Source organism: Euwallacea fornicatus, chromosome 7, assembly GCF_040115645.1.
Source record: "Euwallacea fornicatus isolate EFF26 chromosome 7, ASM4011564v1, whole genome shotgun sequence".
NCBI classification, from domain to species: domain Eukaryota; kingdom Metazoa; phylum Arthropoda; class Insecta; order Coleoptera; family Curculionidae; genus Euwallacea; species Euwallacea fornicatus.
In genome coordinates, this window is record NC_089547.1 from 5,751,888 (window position 1) to 5,771,955 (window position 20,068).

The 20,068-nt window shown below is 34.7% G+C and overlaps 7 protein-coding genes and 1 long non-coding RNA gene across 11 annotated transcripts in view; 4 read left to right on the plus strand and 4 right to left on the minus strand.

The window, feature by feature from the left end:
- Positions 1-811, plus strand: part of Tab2 (TAK1-associated binding protein 2) — a 26,640-nt gene extending 25,829 nt beyond the window's left edge. The window contains exon 8 of the mRNA XM_066283645.1: positions 641-811. Within this exon, the coding sequence (XP_066139742.1) occupies positions 641-669 (29 nt within the window). The 3' untranslated portion in view covers positions 670-811. The remainder of the gene's footprint in view (positions 1-640) is intronic.
- On the minus strand, positions 720-2,262 carry LOC136339981 (pre-mRNA-splicing factor Syf2). Its single transcript, XM_066283660.1, has 4 exons — positions 2,094-2,262; positions 1,763-2,008; positions 1,351-1,486; positions 720-1,240 (listed from the first exon to the last, which is right to left on the minus strand). Exons 2-4 carry the CDS (start codon positions 1,986-1,988, stop codon positions 916-918), a joined length of 687 nt encoding a protein of 228 aa, XP_066139757.1. The 5' UTR covers positions 1,989-2,008; positions 2,094-2,262; the 3' UTR covers positions 720-915.
- A 568-nt stretch (positions 2,263-2,830) lies between these two features.
- Positions 2,831-6,227, plus strand: Ate1 (arginyltransferase 1). 4 transcript variants are annotated; one of them, XM_066283657.1, is made up of 9 exons: positions 2,831-3,238; positions 3,345-3,471; positions 3,541-3,683; positions 3,739-3,903; positions 3,951-4,189; positions 4,267-4,428; positions 4,634-4,783; positions 5,312-5,496; positions 5,578-6,227. In XM_066283657.1, the coding sequence occupies exons 1-9, from the start codon at positions 3,136-3,138 to the stop codon at positions 5,972-5,974; spliced, it is 1,671 nt and encodes a 556-aa protein (XP_066139754.1). In that variant the 5' UTR covers positions 2,831-3,135; the 3' UTR covers positions 5,975-6,227. The 4 variants fall into 4 exon arrangements, with proteins under 4 accessions (XP_066139754.1, XP_066139751.1, XP_066139752.1 ...); XM_066283654.1 differs by lacking the exon at positions 4,634-4,783 and having other exon boundaries at positions 2,833-3,238; XM_066283655.1 differs by lacking the exon at positions 4,634-4,783 and having other exon boundaries at positions 2,833-3,238; positions 3,739-3,900.
- Positions 6,228-6,369: 142 nt separating this feature from the next.
- LOC136339980 (peptidyl-prolyl cis-trans isomerase-like 4) lies at positions 6,370-7,959 on the minus strand. The gene is made up of 3 exons (XM_066283659.1): positions 7,544-7,959; positions 7,109-7,485; positions 6,370-6,845 (listed from the first exon to the last, which is right to left on the minus strand). Exons 1-3 carry the CDS (start codon positions 7,768-7,770, stop codon positions 6,400-6,402), a joined length of 1,050 nt encoding a protein of 349 aa, XP_066139756.1. The 5' UTR covers positions 7,771-7,959; the 3' UTR covers positions 6,370-6,399.
- Positions 7,960-8,223: 264 nt separating this feature from the next.
- LOC136339985 (uncharacterized) lies at positions 8,224-9,820 on the plus strand. Its single transcript, XR_010732233.1, has 3 exons — positions 8,224-8,438; positions 8,857-9,114; positions 9,174-9,820. It is a non-coding gene; the product is annotated as an uncharacterized lncRNA (long non-coding RNA).
- Positions 9,821-9,962: 142 nt separating this feature from the next.
- Positions 9,963-12,295, minus strand: LOC136339976 (peptidyl-prolyl cis-trans isomerase sig-7-like). The gene is made up of 3 exons (XM_066283646.1): positions 11,831-12,295; positions 11,396-11,772; positions 9,963-11,131 (listed from the first exon to the last, which is right to left on the minus strand). The coding sequence occupies exons 1-3, from the start codon at positions 12,055-12,057 to the stop codon at positions 10,020-10,022; spliced, it is 1,716 nt and encodes a 571-aa protein (XP_066139743.1). The 5' UTR covers positions 12,058-12,295; the 3' UTR covers positions 9,963-10,019.
- Positions 12,296-12,407: 112 nt separating this feature from the next.
- inc (BTB/POZ domain-containing protein inc) lies at positions 12,408-14,073 on the plus strand. Its single transcript, XM_066283661.1, has 3 exons — positions 12,408-12,725; positions 13,144-13,401; positions 13,460-14,073. The coding sequence occupies exons 1-3, from the start codon at positions 12,534-12,536 to the stop codon at positions 13,655-13,657; spliced, it is 648 nt and encodes a 215-aa protein (XP_066139758.1). The 5' UTR covers positions 12,408-12,533; the 3' UTR covers positions 13,658-14,073.
- Positions 14,074-14,295: 222 nt separating this feature from the next.
- LOC136339969 (probable multidrug resistance-associated protein lethal(2)03659) lies at positions 14,296-19,266 on the minus strand. Its single transcript, XM_066283630.1, has 12 exons — positions 19,063-19,266; positions 18,595-18,828; positions 18,339-18,544; positions 18,067-18,288; positions 17,851-18,007; positions 17,355-17,691; positions 16,981-17,299; positions 16,379-16,925; positions 15,989-16,319; positions 15,773-15,923; positions 15,236-15,612; positions 14,296-15,180 (listed from the first exon to the last, which is right to left on the minus strand). Exons 1-12 carry the CDS (start codon positions 19,137-19,139, stop codon positions 14,422-14,424), a joined length of 3,717 nt encoding a protein of 1,238 aa, XP_066139727.1. The 5' UTR covers positions 19,140-19,266; the 3' UTR covers positions 14,296-14,421.
- Positions 19,267-20,068: the final 802 nt, after the last annotated feature.

The window sequence follows — 20,068 nt, forward strand, 5'->3', positions numbered from 1 at the left end:
AAAATCCGTTCTAGTAAGCTTTGGAATTTATTTGACACTGCGTCCGTATGTCACGATGAGTTCTACGTAATCTCGAACTTAAACCGCTAAACCTAACCTCACTTTTAATTTTAATCTTTCCTAGCGGTCAAGAAAAACTGAAACAGAAATAAATCTAATTAATATATATATTTTTTCACCCTATTATAACAAATGCTGAAAAAATAAGGTTGAATTTCAAAGGCCCATTCTCCATTTCTGACTTATCCATTGCAAAAATAAGACTCGACCATAAAGGCTTTTTGTTCGAATGTAAATATCATTTTTAGCACTTAGAAAACTTTAACTGACCAACGCACAAGTCCATGGAGCCTCGAAAAATGCCAGTTTTAATAAAATCCGACAAATAATAAAGGTAAACGGAGTGATATTTAAGCGAAGTTAAATTCATTTGTTTATTCAAAATTATGTAGAACATATCAAAACATATAGGCTCATGTCAAATTAATCCAAAGCCTATTTTACTGTTTTTCTAACGCATTCTCTGTCATATCCATCTTATTACGTGCGTCGTATTAACTAAAAGAAAAATCTGGTCGTAAGTAATAGAAATTTTTAGATCGAACAGACATTTCTAACGTGTTCTTTTTATTTGTTCCAGGCATTGCTCACTCCTGGGTTAGCCTATGAAACGAGGAGAAGCGCAACCTATTTAACGCGTTGGAGAAAAAACAAATATAGCTGTTTTATATTTTTAATTTGTCTCAGTTACTTAAACACATTAATTGCTCATAAATCTGTACACAACTTGTAACATAGCTGACTTACTATTAATTGATTGTAAATATGGTATTTATTATTTATTTTTAAATAAACGCTTATTTTGATAAAACTTAAATTTAATTTTACATTATAAGTATTATTACACAAAGAGTCTTAAACTGCTGTTCCTCGTTCCAAATTCTGTTTAATCTCTGCAGTGTGTTCCCCATAAAACCTCTCAAGTTTCTTGTTAAACTTCGCATTTCTTTCATTAATATAATCAATATCTGCATCGTCATTATGCATCCTTCTTCTAGAATATTTATTTCTTTTGGAAATTTGGTCTTCAACACTCTTCACCAAGTTATCAATAGCCTCAGATCTGTCTTCATGTAAGCCATGGACTATGGTGTTTGATCCTGCATAGAAGGCATCACCATACTTTTCTTTTTGCTCTTCGTATCTCTCCATATCTTTAGGACCCATACCTTTTACTAGTCTAAAAATAACCAATAATTATGTTATATTTTACTGTATTGGTTGTCATAATTAAAAAACGCAACATTTTTTTATCACAAGTAATACAAAATAAACCTATTAAATTACTACCTGTTATATTGTCTAAATGTTGCTGCTTCAAAATCTGAAAAGCCTTGATCTGGATTTTTCTTTTTTTTCTTTTTCTCCAGGCACTCAGCCTCCACTGCAGTTACGTTAAGCAGCTTTTTTCTGTCATAATCTTCACCTATAGATAGAATTACAATCATGCATGATAAAGTTACTGATTAGAACTATCTGTGTTTTAATTACGGAACATTACAAACATACAAATTACAAAATTATGTAGACAGAGAAAGTGTATTATCAGTCTTAGGTAGCAACATAATGAATGATTCACCAAAAAGATTAATATTGATTGTCTAAAAGAAACCAAATCAGTTTGCAAGCTGAATGCTCTCATTCACAATTATTCTCATCTCCAATTAAACTCATTCGACTTAATTAAGATATAAGTTTTTACCATTCTGAGCAGCTTCCTCTCGTTCCTTCTGATCATTCAAAATCCATTCAGCTTTACGTTTTCTGGCTTCCCAATTCACAGGCAATTTGTTCCTGGAATCTTCAGCTACAACCTCCTGATGATTGTGAGCTCTGGCTTCGTTCCTCATGCGGTGCAACTCTCTTAAACGTTTCATTCTATCTGCTTGTTGCTCTACGAAGGATTTCTGAGGTCCATCTGAACTCATTTTCAACTTGTGGTCCACAACTGATTGTTTCAAGTAATAAGTTTTGGTTGTTGTAGGGTTTATTTCGAATTTTGTTAAAAAAAAAAAACAAATATTTATACTTACATCGATTAGTTAGTGATTCGCCAATAATTATTATGCTAAGGCTTGCGATATGTTTCGACCTTATGCATATAAGACTATACAGATTTATTTATTTTAAACCTTTTGGGAACCTATAATATGATTCGGATTTGTTCCGATGACAGCCAGTCCATCAGATTGATCGAAAATCGGTTGACACTTTATGTTCGATACTGTAGCGGAGCCAGCAGCGCGTCAGGTTGACAGTGCGACGTGCCCCAGGGCGATCTTTCGATCTCTAGGGTGTTCGGAAAGCCGGCGGGAAAATTTTCCCACAGAACAGGGATATAAAAAGACCGTAGTCAGCCACCAAGGGAGTTCACTCTCTCTTCTCTCGTCACGGTGAAACCTGGTTTCGACCACTTAGCTCCCACAATCACTTGGTGGACATACTCAATCAATTCAAAATCAAATATAAGTTCTCTTAGTTTATTGTATAATAGTTTAATATACATATTTACAAATATCTAAAAACTACTCTACATCCTAAGAGAGGTCGGACAGCGAAAACACTTCGCCCCCATCTCCGACAATACGAACAAATGTCAATCAACAATATATATAGGGCAAGAGTGAGAGACTGTCAGACGCTTTTGAACGCAAGAGAAAAACAGATATCGTTCTACAACATATCCATGTCATTTTTGTTCTTTTATATACTTGACGCAGAAGCAGAACTAGACATTAAAACCAGCTGATTTGATAATTGTGCTTTGCCATTACTAATATATTCCATTCTCTTTTTCTTCGAATCCGTTATCTCTTGTTGATAACAAACAATTATAAATCTAAGTTCTTCATTAAAATACTCATTTAATTTGTAGCGTATTGTGATTTAAATTGTTCATTTAATTTTCAAAAATCAATATCGCTTGTCCAAAATTTTCTATCTATCAAATTTAAAGAACCATTCAATGTACCTTTCCTGAAATTTCACAATTCGCAGTCGTAACAAACTGCTGAAATACTTAATATATTATTCTAATAATAATAAGCCATCAAGGCCGGAGATTAAATCTCAAACATGAGTGTAGATTTAAGCAAATTCAGCATTGCCCAATGGTATGCTGAGAGAGAACGTCATAGATGCGGTTATTGCAAAAACCCTAGTGGAAGTATTTCATATGGTAGGTAAACAATTACATTGGTGACGAATCTTATAAGTGTAGAACCCAATTTCAATAACACAAAACTAATCCTAAACGTCCATCATATATATAATTCCTTGTGTAGGGATGTATACAGAAGAACTGACAGTACAAGATTATAAAGATTTAATTGATCGTGGATGGAGGCGAAGCGGAAAGTACTGCTACAAACCTATTATGAACAAAACTTGCTGTCCTCAGTACACTATCAGGTAGATACAAATTGATTATCCTTTAGATACAAATCTTTTGAGTTATAACAAAATTTCATCTTATTTAAGGTGTGATGCTACCAACTTCAAATTAAACAACTCCCATAAGAGAATTATTAAGAAATTTAATAAGTTTTTAAATAGTGGTATTTTCACTAAAAACAATGTCCAAAACACTGAAGATGATAATACAGAATCCCTATTAGTTCCTGGTAAATTATTGTACAAAATAATTATAAAACATTCCTTGATTGCAAATACTTTTAGGATATGATAAGCAAAGCAGTATTAAGTTAGACAGGTCAGTAACTGCTGAAAATTGTAGTTTGTCAGCTGACTCAGACCCTAAGTTGAGTACTACTGATTCTTATCCAATGCAAACATCAAAAAAATCTGCTGTTGTTGCCACAGAGACGAAGCAGGAAAATAGTAGTAAGCTTTAAAATTTAGTTGACAACATCTTAAGGCAAAATTTGTAGGCAATGTTTTGAGTGCTTCAAAATCAATTAAGAAACAATTCAAAAAAGGCAGTGGTGCTGATCCAAATAAGCTTCCACCTAAAAAAGCAAAATTAATGCGTTTGGAAAAGAAAAAAGAAAAACTTCTACAAAAGGGACTAGAGCTCCAACCATATACCACTAATAATGCCAATAATAAAGTAAAGACACTGAAAGAGTTTTTGGAAGAAATTCCTTGCAGTACAAAGCATAAAATAAAGGTGTGAATATTATAAGAAAATTCTAAAAACTTGGCATTAAGAAATGATGTAAATAAATAGTTATTCTTTTTCTGCAGCCAGAACTAATATGCCCAACAAATTGCAAGGATAAATGGGATGGTGTGAAAAATACTGAATATGAATTATATGCAAAATACCAAAAAATTGTCCATAATGATTTACCTGAAAATTTGAGTTTCAGTAGGTTCACCAGGTTTTTAGTTTCATCTCCTCTCAAGGTACTAAATGTGTTTGAAAAGTAGTTAGGTGACTTAGTCATTTAGTAGACATTGCCCAAAACTGGCTAGAACATCAAGCAAGCAGAGCGAAAGAATAACTATTTACGTACTGTAATCAGTGCATAATTTGAATAGTATTTACTATTTAAGGAACTGCATATTTTCAATGTCTTGCTGACAAGTCAACAAAAGTGTCTCTTTACAGATAAAATTAGAACAGCTGAATAAATCCCATGATACTTTCTCTGAAAGTGCAGAACTCTATAAGAAATACCAAACGACTATTCATAATGAGCCTGCCTCAGAATGTGGACCGAATGAATTTTATTATTTTCTAGTCAGTACACCGCTAAAGGTATTTCTCTAGTCTGACTTTAGGTGTTGTTGCTTGCTTGGTGTTTTGTTTTAACTATCGGGATATATGACGTCGTTAATTTACCCATAGCACAAGAAAAAAATCGTACCCCATCTACTAGGACCTTTTTGCTGCGTCTCAAATAAATATTTAAATAAAAACAGTGAGATTTTGCAAACAGAGCCGACCTATAACCAAGAACAATTACGATAAAACTGCTAATAGCTGTAAAAACAATCTGAGAAACATCGGGCCTATGTTGACTGTTAAACAACAGTAAAAAATTAGTATAAACATACTGAAAAATTTAGTTGAGATGCAGTGAAATTGACAGGATAATTAGACCGGGTTTAGCGAGTTCGAAATCGAATTGACGAAATTTAACAGGATCGGATCCGATCTTCGACGTGTTCAAGTTAATTAAACTCATACTTATAAAGAGGTATAAATACATAATAGTTTTTGAGCCTAAATTTTATACACTTTTACTGCAAGCTGTAAACTGTACAGTAATGAAACTTGCCTAAGGCCGAACCGTTTCCAAATGGAGTTGATGGACCTGGATATGGATCATTTCACCAGCAGTACTGGCTCGATGATAAGCTCATAGCAGTGGGGGTTATCGACATTTTGCCTGGATGTGTCAGTTCAGTATACTTTTTCTACGATCCAGATTATCGAGTTTTGACGTTGGGAACCTACGGATCGCTCAGGTACTTAAAAGATACGATCACTTTCATGTAATAATAATTGGAACGAAATTACCTTACTTCTTTCAACATTTCTTTGCATAGGGAAATTCAGCTGGTGCAAGATTTGCAACCAAAGATCCCGGACTTAAAATACTACTACATGGGATTTTACATCCATTCCTGTCCCAAAATGCGATACAAAGGGAAGTTGCACTCCTCGGTCCTATTATGCCCAGAAACCTACTGCTGGTTCCCCATAGAGAAATGTTTAGACAAACTGGATGCGAATAAATACAGCAGATTAAACGACGACATTGATGCTTTAGATGGCAATAAATGCGATTCCACGGACGTGGATCACATAAAAGTAGTGCAGGATTACAAATTGATGTACGCCAAGGATTTTGTGAGATTATTTGATGGAGATAGAGCTCAATTTGTGAATATTTCGGATTTAGTTGGAAAGAAGTCTCTTCATAATATAGTATTTTGGCTCTAATGTTTTTGCCTTGTACAAGTCGTGACATAGTATTGTGTTAGTGCCCTTTAAAGTATATGTATATAGGTACCCATTTCGGTAGTAATTGATATTTGTGAAAAAGTTTATTGATTTATAACGTTGTTTGAAAATGTTTTTGTTTTCTTTTATCTAATTAAAAGCATAATACCTGCAATTTTGTGTTAGTTCGTTGGTATACTTAATCTAAGAGTAAATAATTTTCAGCGAATTATATGTAACTTTAATTATAAAATGTGAGCAAGTTCTATTTCCTGCCCCTATCCTTGAATATATTAAAAATCCGAAAAAGTTGTTTATGCCTGTTTATGTATGTTGTAGCAAAACACTTGTACCTCTATTCGGAGCGTTCGACTCAAAATAAATATAACAAAAACTTCCATTTACAAAGATTTATTTACAAACATCTAATTCAAGTGAGAATAGTGATGATGCCCGACGAAACGTGAAGGGAAAGAAGAGAACTGAGAAGAATGGTTAGGAGTCCACCTCACTTTTGACACACTTTGGCTGAAATCTACATGGATTCTTCGGTCATCAATAAGCACATTTGCCATCTTGAAAAATGCATCTTCACAAGATTTCTGTTCTTCAAACTCTATGAAAGCATACTGCAGAGAATCTCCTGTTTTTCTATCCCTGATGACTTCACAGGATTTTATTTTGCCAAAGCGACTGAAAATTATTTCCAAGTCATCATCTGTGGTTACAGGATTCAGTTTGCAAACAAAAAGGACATTTTCTGGCGGAGCTATATCAGCATCAGGAATATCTCCCACCATTTCTAAGATGGTGGCTCTTGCTTTAGCTTCTCTTTCTGCCTGCATTTCAAGGACTTCATGATTCGTTTTTCCTGATAGGCAAAAATTGAAAGAATATGTATATATAAATCTCAAAATAGTTTCAACAAATATATCACAATAAAGATAAAAAAACATTAATACATTTACTCACAACTGTGATTTTACAGGCAGTCATATGTATAAAGACAAAACTGCGTATATTTTTTTTTATCAAACTGCTTTTGCTCTTAACTTTTTTTAATTAATTCAACTATATAACAAAGAAGCAAAACAAAAGAAAGAAATATTTGTGTATGGGTTAAAAGCATCTTACCAGAAATTTCATCAATTTCTTCATCGTGGGCAATCCTCCCTCCAGCCAATTTTTCAGCACTAGGGGAAGGTGACCTCCTTCGTATCCTAAATCCCTTGGGATCTGGGTACAAATCATCCAAGATTACAGTATGTGTGATACGAACATCCTGGTATGGCCTGTCATCTTTGTCACAGATTACTTCATTAATCATTTCAAGGACCTCAAATCCCTCTACAACTTCTCCAAACACACAGTGTTTCTCATCCAAGTAAGTGAGGTCTTCACCCAAGGTAAGAAAGAACTGGGAACCGATCATGTTGCCTTCACCACCTACAAAAGATATTAGCCCTGAACGCGTGTGTTTAATACGGGGCTCATTTTCGGCTTCAAAGAACCTTGAAAATATCAAAAATTTTATGGTGAAATGTTAAAATTAAATCAAGAACAAATTACCTTTTTGTTGGTCCATCGATTATTCCAAAAATAGACTCGCCTCCAGATCGACTGCCAGTAGGATCTCCAGTTTGGGCAATGAAACCCCTACTAATTGTGTGGAAAAGGTTGTAATTATAGTATTTTAGTTTACATAGCTTTAAGAAGTTTAAACAAGCCCTAGGACGCTTGGAAAGATATAAATCTACTGTTATGCTACCTAAGGTAGACTCTATAACTACCGACATTGTTGATTTTTCTTTATATATTTGGGTTGTGAAATTTGTCGCTTTAATTTAATTATTAATTAAAAACTTTAACAGGGATATTACAAAAATAAACCAGTCGCAACCAGACTAACCTCAAAAGTCATCGAGAGATCATGCCTTGTTGCCTTCTAATCTACATACGAAAAAACATTTATTCCTCCGAATTTTACGTTTTAAATAATGAAGTGGCAACGTTGTATAGATGTTAATATTATTAAAGTTTTAAATTTGTTCAAGCTTAATTTGAACGGATGTAGTAATGGCCATTATATTTACTAGTTTTATTCATATTAACGTATGATCAATAATTGTTATAGACTGATACATTAATTAAATTATCGACTGTCAGCTATTTTCACTGAGTACTAATGCACTATTGGCAGACAAGACGATATGACAGATGCGAATTCTATTACTAACTTCATAGTGTTGAGCTTTTATTTTTGTTTGTGAAAATGGCTGAAAATGTTGAGAAACCAGGTAGTCCCATGGAAAATAATTGTTCCATTAAAAATGGAAATAAACAGTGGGTGAAATTGAACGTTGGTGGAACATATTTTTTAACCACTAAAACCACGTTAGCTAGACACCCGAATTCATTTTTACACAGGTTAGTTCAAGAAGACAGTGATTTAGACACAGATAAGGTAAGTTCATTTTCCAAGACAAATGGAAAATTTCCCCTGTCTTTGAAAAATTTGTCTGTGTTTATTTAGAAAATGTTTACTACACGAGTTCATTGTTTATATTTATGGTCACTAAGGGTCCTTGGAGTTTTCAACAAATATACTACTCACCCATAAATAAAGAATGGTCAAAAACAGACATTTATAGGAACCTGGTAAATTATTTTGAAAAACCTACATACATGTTAATTTCATTTCTGAAAAGATAATTATCGTTGCATATTTTTTACATGTGAGGAATTAAAATCCCATAAATGTTTTTGATTTTGTTGTGTTTGGTCACTCTGTATATGGTGTGCAAATTTTAAGAAACATATACATTGAATTGAAATCTTTTTCTGTTTCACTACATGTTTCATGCAGTATTTCCATATTTAAGGATGAAACTGGTGCATACCTTATTGACAGAGATCCAAACTACTTTTCGCCCATCTTAAACTACCTTAGGCAAGGTAAGTTAGTGATAAACAAAGATTTAGCTCAAGAAGGTATCTTAGAAGACGCAGAATTCTATAATATAGCAGAATTAGTAACTTTAGTCAAGGATTGAATAGGGCTAAGAGATAATGTGTGTGGTAGAACTGGAAGGAAGCATGTGCACAGGGTATTAAAATATCATGAAGATGAGTTAACACAGGTAAAAGTTTTTTTCAATTTTTATTAAATAAATTTACTCATTTTTTTGAGGAATTTCAGATGGTCTCAACAATGCAAGATTTGCAATCAAAGATTCCAGACTTAAAATACTACTACATGGGATTTTACATCCATACCTGTCCCAAAATGTGTTACAAAGGAAAGTTGCACACCTCGGTCCTATTATGCCCAGAAACCTATTGCTGGTTCCCCATAGAGAAATGTTTAGACAAACTGGATGCGAATAAATACAGTAGATTAAACGACGACATTGATGCTTTAGATGGAAATAAATGCGATTCCACGGACGTGGATCACATAAAAGTAGTGCAGGATTACAAATTGATGTACGCCAAGGATTTTGTAATATTATTTAATGGAGATAGAGCTCAATTTGTGAATATTTCGGATTTAGTTGGAAAGAAGTCTCTTCATAATATAGTATTTTGGCTCTAATGTTTTTGCCTTGTACAAGTCGTGACATAGTATTGTGTTAGTGCCCTTTAAAGTATATGTATATAGGTACCCATTTCGGTAGTAATTGATATTTGTGAAAAAGTTTATTGATTTATAACGTTGTTTGAAAATGTTTGTTTTCTTTTATTTAATTAAAAGCATAATATCTGCAATTTTGTGTTAGTTCGTTGGTATACTTAATCTAAGAGTAAATAATTTTCAGCGAATTATATGTAACTTTAATTATAAAATGTGAGCAAGTTCTATTTCCTGCCCCTATCCTTGAATATATTAAAAATCCGAAAAAGTTGTTTATGCCTGTTTATGTATGTTGTAGCAAAACACTTGTACCTCTATTCGGAGCGTTCGACTCAAAATAAATATAGCAAAAACTTCCATTTACAAAGATTTATTTACATACAGACATTTATTATTAATTAAAATTAACAGTTACTCTCGACCATTCTTCTTAGTTCTCTTCTTTTCCTTCACGTTTCGTCCGGCATCATGACTATCCTCACTCGAACTAGAAGTTCGTCGTTTTTTCTTATTTTTACGTTTTCTCTCTGCCTTCTCATCATTGGAACTACTCGACGAACATTCTATAGATGAGGTTCTCTTCTTTCTCGACTTTTTTGGGTGCTGTTTTCGCCGTTTGTCATCTTCCTCCGATTTAGTTGTGGATCTATTAGCTGTAGCAACGTGTCCCTTGTGGTTCTTTGAATCTCTTTGGGGGGAGATTTGGCAATTGCGTTTTCTTTGTCTGAATTTTGAACGTGTAAGGGGAAATCTAGAGCTAGGGAACTCCCTACTTTTATTATAATTTGATCCTCGGTGTTTAGGAGATTCAGATCGCCTTTTTTCTTGCCAAGATCTATTGCTTCTTTTTTCGTTAGGTGATGTACTTAGATTTCTGCATGTGTGTCTTTCATCAATTTCTCTTTCTGAATATTTACAATTATATCTTCTATCTTCAAATGAGCTGCTTCTTCGCTTTGATCTTTGCGACGATTTATTCCTCCTTTCAGAATCTTCCCTATAACTTCTGTTCAATGAATTGTTTTTCTTAATATCCATTTTTTTTAAGATTTCTCTTGCAATTTTATCATTTTTTTTATTTGGGTCCCTGTCCCCCTCCTTTTTGGTTCTATTCCCTTTCTCATCAAAATGGGCTACTCCTCTTCCTTTTCCCAGCCACCTCACTTTTGACACACTTTGGCTGAAATCTACATGGATTCTTCGGTCATCAATAAGCACATTTGCCATCTTGAAAAATGCATCTTCACAAGATTTCCGCTCTTCAAACTCTATGAAAGCATACTGCAGAGAATCTCCTGTTTTTCTATCCCTGATGACTTCACAGGATTTTATTTTGCCAAAGCGACTGAAAATTATTTCCAAGTCATCATCTGTGGTTACAGGATTCAGTTTGCAAACAAAAAGGACATTTTCTGGCGGAGCTATATCAGCATCAGGAATATCTCCCACCATTTCTAAGATGGTGGCTCTTGCTTTAGCTTCTCTTTCTGCCTGCATTTCAAGGACTTCATGATTCGTTTTTCCTGATAGGCAAAAATTGAAAGAATATGTATATATAAATCTCAAAATAGTTTCAACAAATATATCACAATAAAGATAAAAAAACATTAATACATTTACTCACAACTGTGATTTTACACGCAGCCATATGTATAAAGACAAAACTGCGTATATATTTTTTTTATCAAACTGCTTTTGCTTTTAACTTTTTTTAATTAATTCAACTATATAACAAAGAAGCAAAACAAAAGAAAGAAATATTTGCGAATGGGTTAAAAGCATCTTACCAGAAATTTCATCAATTTCTTCATCGGGGGCAATCCTCCCTCCAGCCAATTTTTCAGCACTAGGCGAAGGTGACCTACTTCGTACTCTAAATCCCTTGGGATCTGGGTACAAATCATCCAAGATTACAGTATGTGTGATACGAACATCCTGGTATGGCCTGTCATCTTTGTCACAGATTACTTCATTAATCATTTCAAGGACCTCAAATCCCTCTACAACTTCTCCAAACACACAGTGTTTCTCATCCAAGTAAGTGAGGTCTTCACCCAAGGTAAGAAAGAACTGGGAACCAATCATGTTACCTTCACCACCTACAAAAGATATTAGCCCTGGACGCGTGTGTTTTATACGGGGCTCATTTTCGGCTTCAAAGAACCTTGAAAATATCAAAAATTTTATGGTGAAATGTTAAAATTAAATCAAGAACAAATTACCTTTTTGTTGGTCCATCGATTATTCCAAAAATAGACTCGCCTCCAGATCGACTGCCCGTAGGATCTCCAGTTTGGGCAATGAAACCCCTACTAATTGTGTGGAAAAGGTTGTAATTATAGTATTTTAGTTTACATAGCTTTAAGAAGTTTAAACAAGCCCTAGGACGCTTGGAAAGATATAAATCTACTGTTATGCTACCTAAGGTAGACTCTATAACTACCGACATTGTTGATTTTTCTTTATATATTTGGGTTGTGAAATTTGTCGCTTTAATTTAATTATTAATTAAAAACTTTAACAGGGATATTACAAAAATAAACCAGTCGCAACCAGACTAACCTCAAAAGTCATCGAGAGATCATGCCTTGTTGCCTTCTAATCTACATACGAAAAAACATTTATTCCTCCGAATTTTACGTTTTAAATAATGAAGTGGCAACGTTGTATAGATGTTAATATTATTAAAGTTTTAAATTTGTTCAAGCTTAATTTGAACGGATGTAGTAATGGCCATTATATTTACTAGTTTTATTCATATTAACGTATGATCAATAATTGTTATAGACTGATACATTAATTAAATTATCGACTGTCAGCTATTTTCACTGAGTACTAATGCACTATTGGCAGACAAGACGATATGACAGATGCGAATTCTATTACTAACTTCATAGTGTTGAGCTTTTATTTTTGTTTGAGAAAATGGCTGAAAATGTTGAGAAACCAGGTAGTCCCATGGAAAATAATTGTTCCATTAAAAATGGAAATAAACAGTGGGTGAAATTGAACGTTGGTGGAACATATTTTTTAACCACTAAAACCACTTTAGCTAGACACCCGAATTCATTTTTACACAGGTTAGTTCAAGAAGACAGTGATTTAGACACAGATAAGGTAAGTTCATTTTCCAAGACAAATGGAAAATTTCCCCTGTCTTTGAAAAATTTGTCTGTGTTTATTTAGAAAATGTTTACTACACGAGTTCATTGTTTATATTTATGGTCACTAAGGGTCCTTGGAGTTTTCAACAAATATACTACTCACCCATAAATAAAGAATGGTCAAAAACAGACATTTATAGGAACCTGGTAAATTATTTTGAAAAACCTACATACATGTTAATTTCATTTCTGAAAAGATAATTATCGTTGCATATTTTTTACATGTGAGGAATTAAAATCCCATAAATGTTTTTGATTTTGTTGTGTTTGGTCACTCTGTATATGGTGTGCAAATTTTAAGAAACATATACATTGAATTGAAATCTTTTTCTGTTTCACTACATGTTTCATGCAGTATTTCCATATTTAAGGATGAAACTGGTGCATACCTTATTGACAGAGATCCAAACTACTTTTCGCCCATCTTAAACTACCTTAGGCACGGTAAGTTAGTGATAAACAAGGATTTAGCTGAAGAAGGTATCTTAGAAGAAGCAGAATTCTATAATATAGCAGAATTAGTAACTTTAGTCAAGGATCGAATAGGGCTAAGAGATAATGTGTGCGGTAGAGGTGGAAAGAAACATGTGTACAGGGTATTACAATGTCACGAGGATGAGTTAACACAGGTAAAAGTTTTTTTCAATTTTTATTAATTAAATTTACTCATTTTCTGTGAAATTTCAGATGGTTTCAACAATGTCTGATGGCTGGAAGTTTGAGCAGCTAGTTAATATAGGATCCCAGTACAATTATGGCCAAGATGAACATGCTGAATTTTTGTGTGTTGTTAGTAGAGAGTATGGTGTAGCAGAAAATTCAGAGGTTCGAGGAGAGAGGGAGGATAGAGCAAAAGTTTTACAACAAAAAGGATCCCGAATGTAGAATGTAATAGGCAATCAACTAATTTATCTTTGCAAATAGTATATTGAGGTGGACAGGCATGTAGTGCCAATGGGGAATCTCTGAAATAAGGGATATTTGTGAATGCAGCAAGTGAATGTCAGAAATTAAGCCCAGAGTGTTCTTGCCAGATTAGTTTAAAAAACAAAGAGTATGATTATATTGATTATATGATATGAAAATACTCTAACTATTTAGGCAATTGGACAAATACTCATGAACAAATTTACTCCCATTTAGGCCAGAAGTTACAGATGTGACATATTTTTCCAAATCTACATTTTTGGATAGTAAATTGAAGGATTTGGATAATAAAAACTGTAATTATTTATACGCCTTCAGTATGTAATTATACCAAATGTTTAGATGATTTCTTATTAAATGTGACCATTTCCATATCATTGTCTTTTAATTCCCTTCTTCTGAAAAGAGTAGTGATGTAAAAGTCTATCAACATTTAGTTGTAACTTGAAAAGAATTGCTCATAAAAATTTGTGTTATGTAAGGGAACAGTCAAATTAATGTTATTGTCAATTTGATAGTATATAGGCAATAGTATCACAATAGCAATATGTTTGAAATAGATTCTTCAGAAATTTCTAGGATGAAGATCAAGGAGGTATCTAAAAATCGATTTTGTATTACAAAAAAAACATTTCCTACAGATTTTAACGAGATAAAATATAAACAACTTTCTAAAATTCATTACGTTCATTCCACTTATAACAAAACTCGACTTTTACAGATTACTTTTGAAAGGCATGTGAATCGTCACTGGCGAGCAATTTTGAAAAATAGTTATTTTTATTCTCCATTAATTCCAAAGGATCTGCATATTCGACCACTTCTCCACGATCCATAACTAGGATTTTATTGCATTCCAACACTGATTTTAGTTTGTGGGCAATAATTAAGACGGTGCAGTCAGAAAAATTTTTGGAAATGGCTTGTTGCACTAGGAACTCAGTATCGGGATCCATATTAGCGGTAGCCTCGTCTAACACCACTATTTTGTTCTTCTTTAGTATGGCCCGCCCAAGACATAGAAGCTGTCTTTGACCAGTTGAAAAACTGGAGCTTTCAGTCACGTTCAAATCCAGACTGACAATGTGTTCTATCATGTTCACCTTTTTCAAAGTGTCCCAGATTTCTTCGTCTGCGTAGGAACTAAATGGGTCCAAGTTGTGTCGAATTGTACCCTGGAACAAAAGAGGATCCTGGGGAATTATTGAAATATGCTCCCTCAAAAATTCCAAAGATAATGTCTTGATGTTAACGTCGTCGATTGAGATAGTCCCTTCGAAAGCATAAAGTCTGAATAGTGCTGATATTATTGAGGACTTTCCAGCTCCAGTGCGACCTACTATGCCGATCTTGTGTTTGGGCTTCACTTCGAAACTTACGCCTTTCAAGACCTTTCCCGATTTGTAACTTAGAGATACATTGTTATACGCGATAGCTCCTTGCGTTGGCCAATTTTCCAAAGTTTTACCTTCGTAACTGTCCTAAAGAATGTTATGGTTTATTCTTTAATTAATTTCATGCAAAATTCAGACTTACTTGAGGTACTTCAGTATACTCTAAAACCCGCTCCACGTGAGTCATATCATTTTCTAAATCTGACCACTGAATTAAGGACCACTGCACCATCATAGCAACAGTGGAAGCTTTCGTTATGGCCAAACCTATATCTCCAGAGAGCTCCCCTGTTCCCCAGAAGAGCAACTTTCCAACAATAAAAGTGACAAATAAGGTAGAGAGAATATCCATGAAGAAAAAGAAGGCTTTCTGCATGCAGAACGTCATGTAATGAGCCGAGGTGTAAAAATCTTGGTGTCTGTCAAATTCCTCTGCTAACACGCGTTCGATTTTGCATGCTCGGATTGTGGTCAAACCTTGAATTGATGCATTTACGTGGCCGATCAACGGACTACGGCCTAAAATTGTACGTGTATTCAAGAGAAGTAACACGGAATTTAAATTTTGTTTTATAATTTGCCCCATAGTGCTCGAATCAGCCTTTTTCTATATCTACATATATTTGTTACCGTTTGAACGAATGAAATGGAAACTAAACCGTTTGAAATTCACACTTACTTGCTGCAACCAACCTCTTTAAGCTTCTAGCAGTGGGCATATAAACAATCCTCAAAAAATATAAACAGGCTGCTAAAACACCAGCTGGAATTATGAACACGTAACTCACAGTAGAAATTAATGCGATAGCTCCAATGCAGGAGAACACGACCTACATATAATTATCAATACTTATGTTAATTATATATATAATATCAAGTCAAAATTCCAAGTTACCAAAAGGAAAAAGTTGACATGCATGGGCAAAACCTCATCAACCACGCTCAAATCTTGTGAGAATCTGTTGAGGATGTTTCCGATAAAGTGGTTGTCATAGAAAACCATTGTGGCAGATACGAGCTTTTCGATCATGGCGTTGTGTAATTTCACAGCAGCATTTCTCGTGAAGTTCAACATGAGGAATTGAATCAAAAGCTCCGAGGCGAAAGAGCCCATAACCATGAATGAGTAAAGCTTAATGGTCCAATCAGATTTGCCTTCCAGGAGATTGTAATTGGTCGCGTCGGTGGTTGAGTTGATATTCGTTAGATTTTGTTGGAGATTGATCCTACGCGAATGCTGCGATTTCGTGTATTTTAGATGATAATTGTTATCGAACAAACATACCAATTAGTAAAGAGTCTCGATGAGTAACTCTCGCTAGACTCGGTAATAAAAAATAGAAGGGCTATGCCTGAAAATAGAAAGAAACCTCCTCCAAACCGGAAGTATTTTTTGAAAACATCCCAATCCACTTTTCCTTCCTTCTTAACTTCACTGTACACTTTCCTCTTATCACACTTAATAAGACTGCTGCTCTCAGTTATCTCTTCTTCATCCTTCTCTTTTTCCTCCGTCTCTACCTTATCAACTACGAGTTCTTCGATAATTTCCTCTTTAATTTCCGAGACTTTTCCATCAAATTTGATCTGTCCGTCTTTCAAGACGATTAAATTATCGGCTTCGTTCTTATGCTTTAAATTGTGAGTCACCAGCACGCATGGGTGATCCTTGAGGAACCCTTTGATACAGTTTTGATAAATGAATTCTTGAACGTGGGAGTCTAAAGCGTGAAGAGGGTTGTCTAGAAGGTACACGTCGCTCTTCCTGTAGATAGCTCGGGCTAAGTTGATTCTAGCTTGTTGACCGCCACTCAGGTTTTTACCTCCATCGGCTAAAGACAACAATTGTTTCTACTGGATTTGGTGGTTTAGAGCAAGAAAACTTACCCACAATGGTTTCATCTCCGTGATCAAACATGTTGAAGTCGAAGTCTAAAGCGCATAATTTTACTACTCTATCGTAACGGAGACGGTCATAAGGTTCTCCGAAAAGAATGTTCTGTTTAATAGAGGAGGGAAAAAGCCAGGAATCTTGGGAGCAATAAGAAAATTTCGCGTTGCAGAGCACCTTTCCTTCAGTGACTGGAAGATCGTTGAGGAAGAGCTTCAATAAAGTACTTTTGCCGCAACCTAAAGGACCTGTGATTACCGTTAAACCTGGCTTCAATTCGGTGTTGATATCCTTGAGAATATTATGGTCCTTTACCTATCCGAAAAAAAATATTAAAAATGTGGCAAAACATGAAATTTCATTAAATAACCTTAACAGTAACTCCTAATGCTTTCACTTTGAGCACTGCATGATCGTCATGCTCTTCGCGGTTCACTTCTTCGGAGTTGAGGATCTTGCTAATCCTCTGGGTTGCAGCAATAATCTCTGCAAATCTCCCAAAACCGATAGGAATAACGATCCCGAGTGAGTGTCTGAGATCGTGGAAGGATCGTATTACATAGAAAATCACCTCGGCATCCACGTTCTTGTTGAAATTGATATAAGTCATCATCAAGACATAGAGACCGATTTTTGAGCTAACAGTTCCTGTTAGGAATGTCAAGGAGTTTAGATACGCGGCCCTTAGCAAGAAGCGCATTTCTTTGCTGTAAAGACATCTGTTTAGTAATTTTTTAATAAAAGAGTGACGGGACCAGTGAATTTTAGTGTTTTTTTGTCGAAAAACTAAAAAAAGTTTAACTTTAATACTAAAATTCAACCGATACATCCTTTGATTAGCAGGTTAGGAAATGGTTCAAACTTACATCCTCTTTTCCTCAACTTGTCTAACAAATATTTTTTCCCATGTGTACATTTTTATAATCTTGATGGCAGACAACGTTTCTTGAGTGGCTTGCAAACGTTCATCGGTTTCTTTGCCTAACTCAAGCCGCAAGTTCTTAATGCACTTTCCAAAGTATCCTGTAGCAATTTCCTGGCCTAATAAGATGTCTTGCACAATCGTTTTCAAATTGAAATACCTTGTATCGGTAATATCAGTAGCAAAGTCCCCACCCCTGCAAAACTGGCGGGCCCCATTTTCTGGTAGATCAAGTAACAAACTAGTAAGGTCCTCAATATCTCTATCCAGACATCACTGAAAAGACCTACAGCCTTCTCGAATACTCCTACGTCTTTGGTCATTACAGTGATGATATTTCCAAGACCAATTTCTGTGGCGGCAGCAGGGGACATTTTCAGAGCTTCAAATATAATTTGATCACACGTTAATTCAAACACAACCTATAGTTACATTTTCTGTAAACCAGGGAACACAAGGTGTTTCTTATGTTGATGGACAGCTGCCCGAGATAAATGGAGAAGTTTTGCATATATAAAGAATGCAAGAATCTAAGACCTATCATTAAGCAGGCGTAGAAAACTGCATCTCGAAAGGTAAGTGTCGTTTTTGGGTTGAAATAGGAGACCAATTTGCCTACGGCTAGAGGCTCGAATATGCTTTAAGAACTGTGAGTTATCAGGAATAATTCGGACGGTATGAAACTTACCTGTTCACTATTTTGAATGCGAACTGTATCACGGTGAGGAAAATAAAGGGAGTGCCGAAATTCTGCCACAATAGGGCACAAAGTGAGCATTTTCCTTCGGAGGCCACTTGCTTTCGCCAAGATTTCTCGAAACGGTTAGATGCGAGTTCGGATTTGCATGCATCTATTACCTCGTAAATGTCATCCTCTTCGAGATCTCTTTTAAAAGCCTTTTTAAAGAGGCCCACTGTATATCTAGAATTTTATCTAAACTGACTAATTTGTAAATTTCTATTGGTATTTATTTTTGATACATCGCAATTCTCTTTAACAAGCTATAACTTTATTAAAACAATGGGAATTAGCTGACAACAGCAATTAAAAAAATCTCGATTCCGTTGAAATGCCCTTCGAACTGTTTATTAAACTAAATAAGACAAAGATTTAATTCTCATATTACGGTACCGACGATAAAAAATCGTAACTTACGAAAAAGTATACAAACTGAGAATGTTCGCCTTCTCTCTAGGATTAATCTTTCTTTGGATCTTCCCATAGTGATCCATCTTCCTCTAGACATAGAACACCACTCACAAAACGTCACCAAAAACTATAAACCTCAATTATAAGAATGTCAATGGGTTATAAAATTTCTTGCGTCGAGAGATAAACAGGAAACAGAAAAGGCACAAGTAAACAGTGCTACTGGGTGACTAGTAATTCGGTATTTGCTCTTCTGATTTAATTGTTCGACAAGACCATTGTCTAAGGGATTTAATGTGTTTAACGAAAATCATCTTTAGAGGCCTTGTGATAACATTTGGAAATTCATCGTCAAATGCGATTCGAAAGTTTTTTCAGTGAGTTATGGACTGTTTGATCATTGAAGAAATTTTGTAAAATCATCATCGTAAAACAACCAATGAAACAGAGTGTAAGAACGTTACCTTTGTGTGCCGAAAGGATTTTAATAAGTCTCTTTACGTAAAAAAATTAAACTCATTTTTTTTTGTTGGGGTTTCAATTTGAAAAGCACACTCTCAAGGAGGTTTTTGTTAGATAGATTTATTAATGCCTTTTCAGTTATATTTTTATCGTTATATAATCTTTAAATGTGTGTTTTCATTTAAAGGAAACAAGTTCGAATGAAAAAGCTCTGCTCACGCCATTTTTTGGCCTCCGAGGCTTCAACAGCGCGCTCGGGATAACCTTTCTTATCCGTTACCGCATAAAATTAACCATTTTTTTTAAATTGAACTTCTACTCTTAGAAGTGCGTAAAATTTCGAAATGCATCAATGTACCGTCGCTTGTGATGTTACTTTATTTGGTTCTGTCTAGTGACGCCACCTGAACACAGTACACGGCATTAACTACTAAATGGGGACAGATTCCTTTTATCGAACTATACTTGATTTGGCTACTTATCAAAATTCTCTCAAATCATGTGTCACTCGACCTTTAATGCCATTTAAGATTCTGAAGTTGTATACACC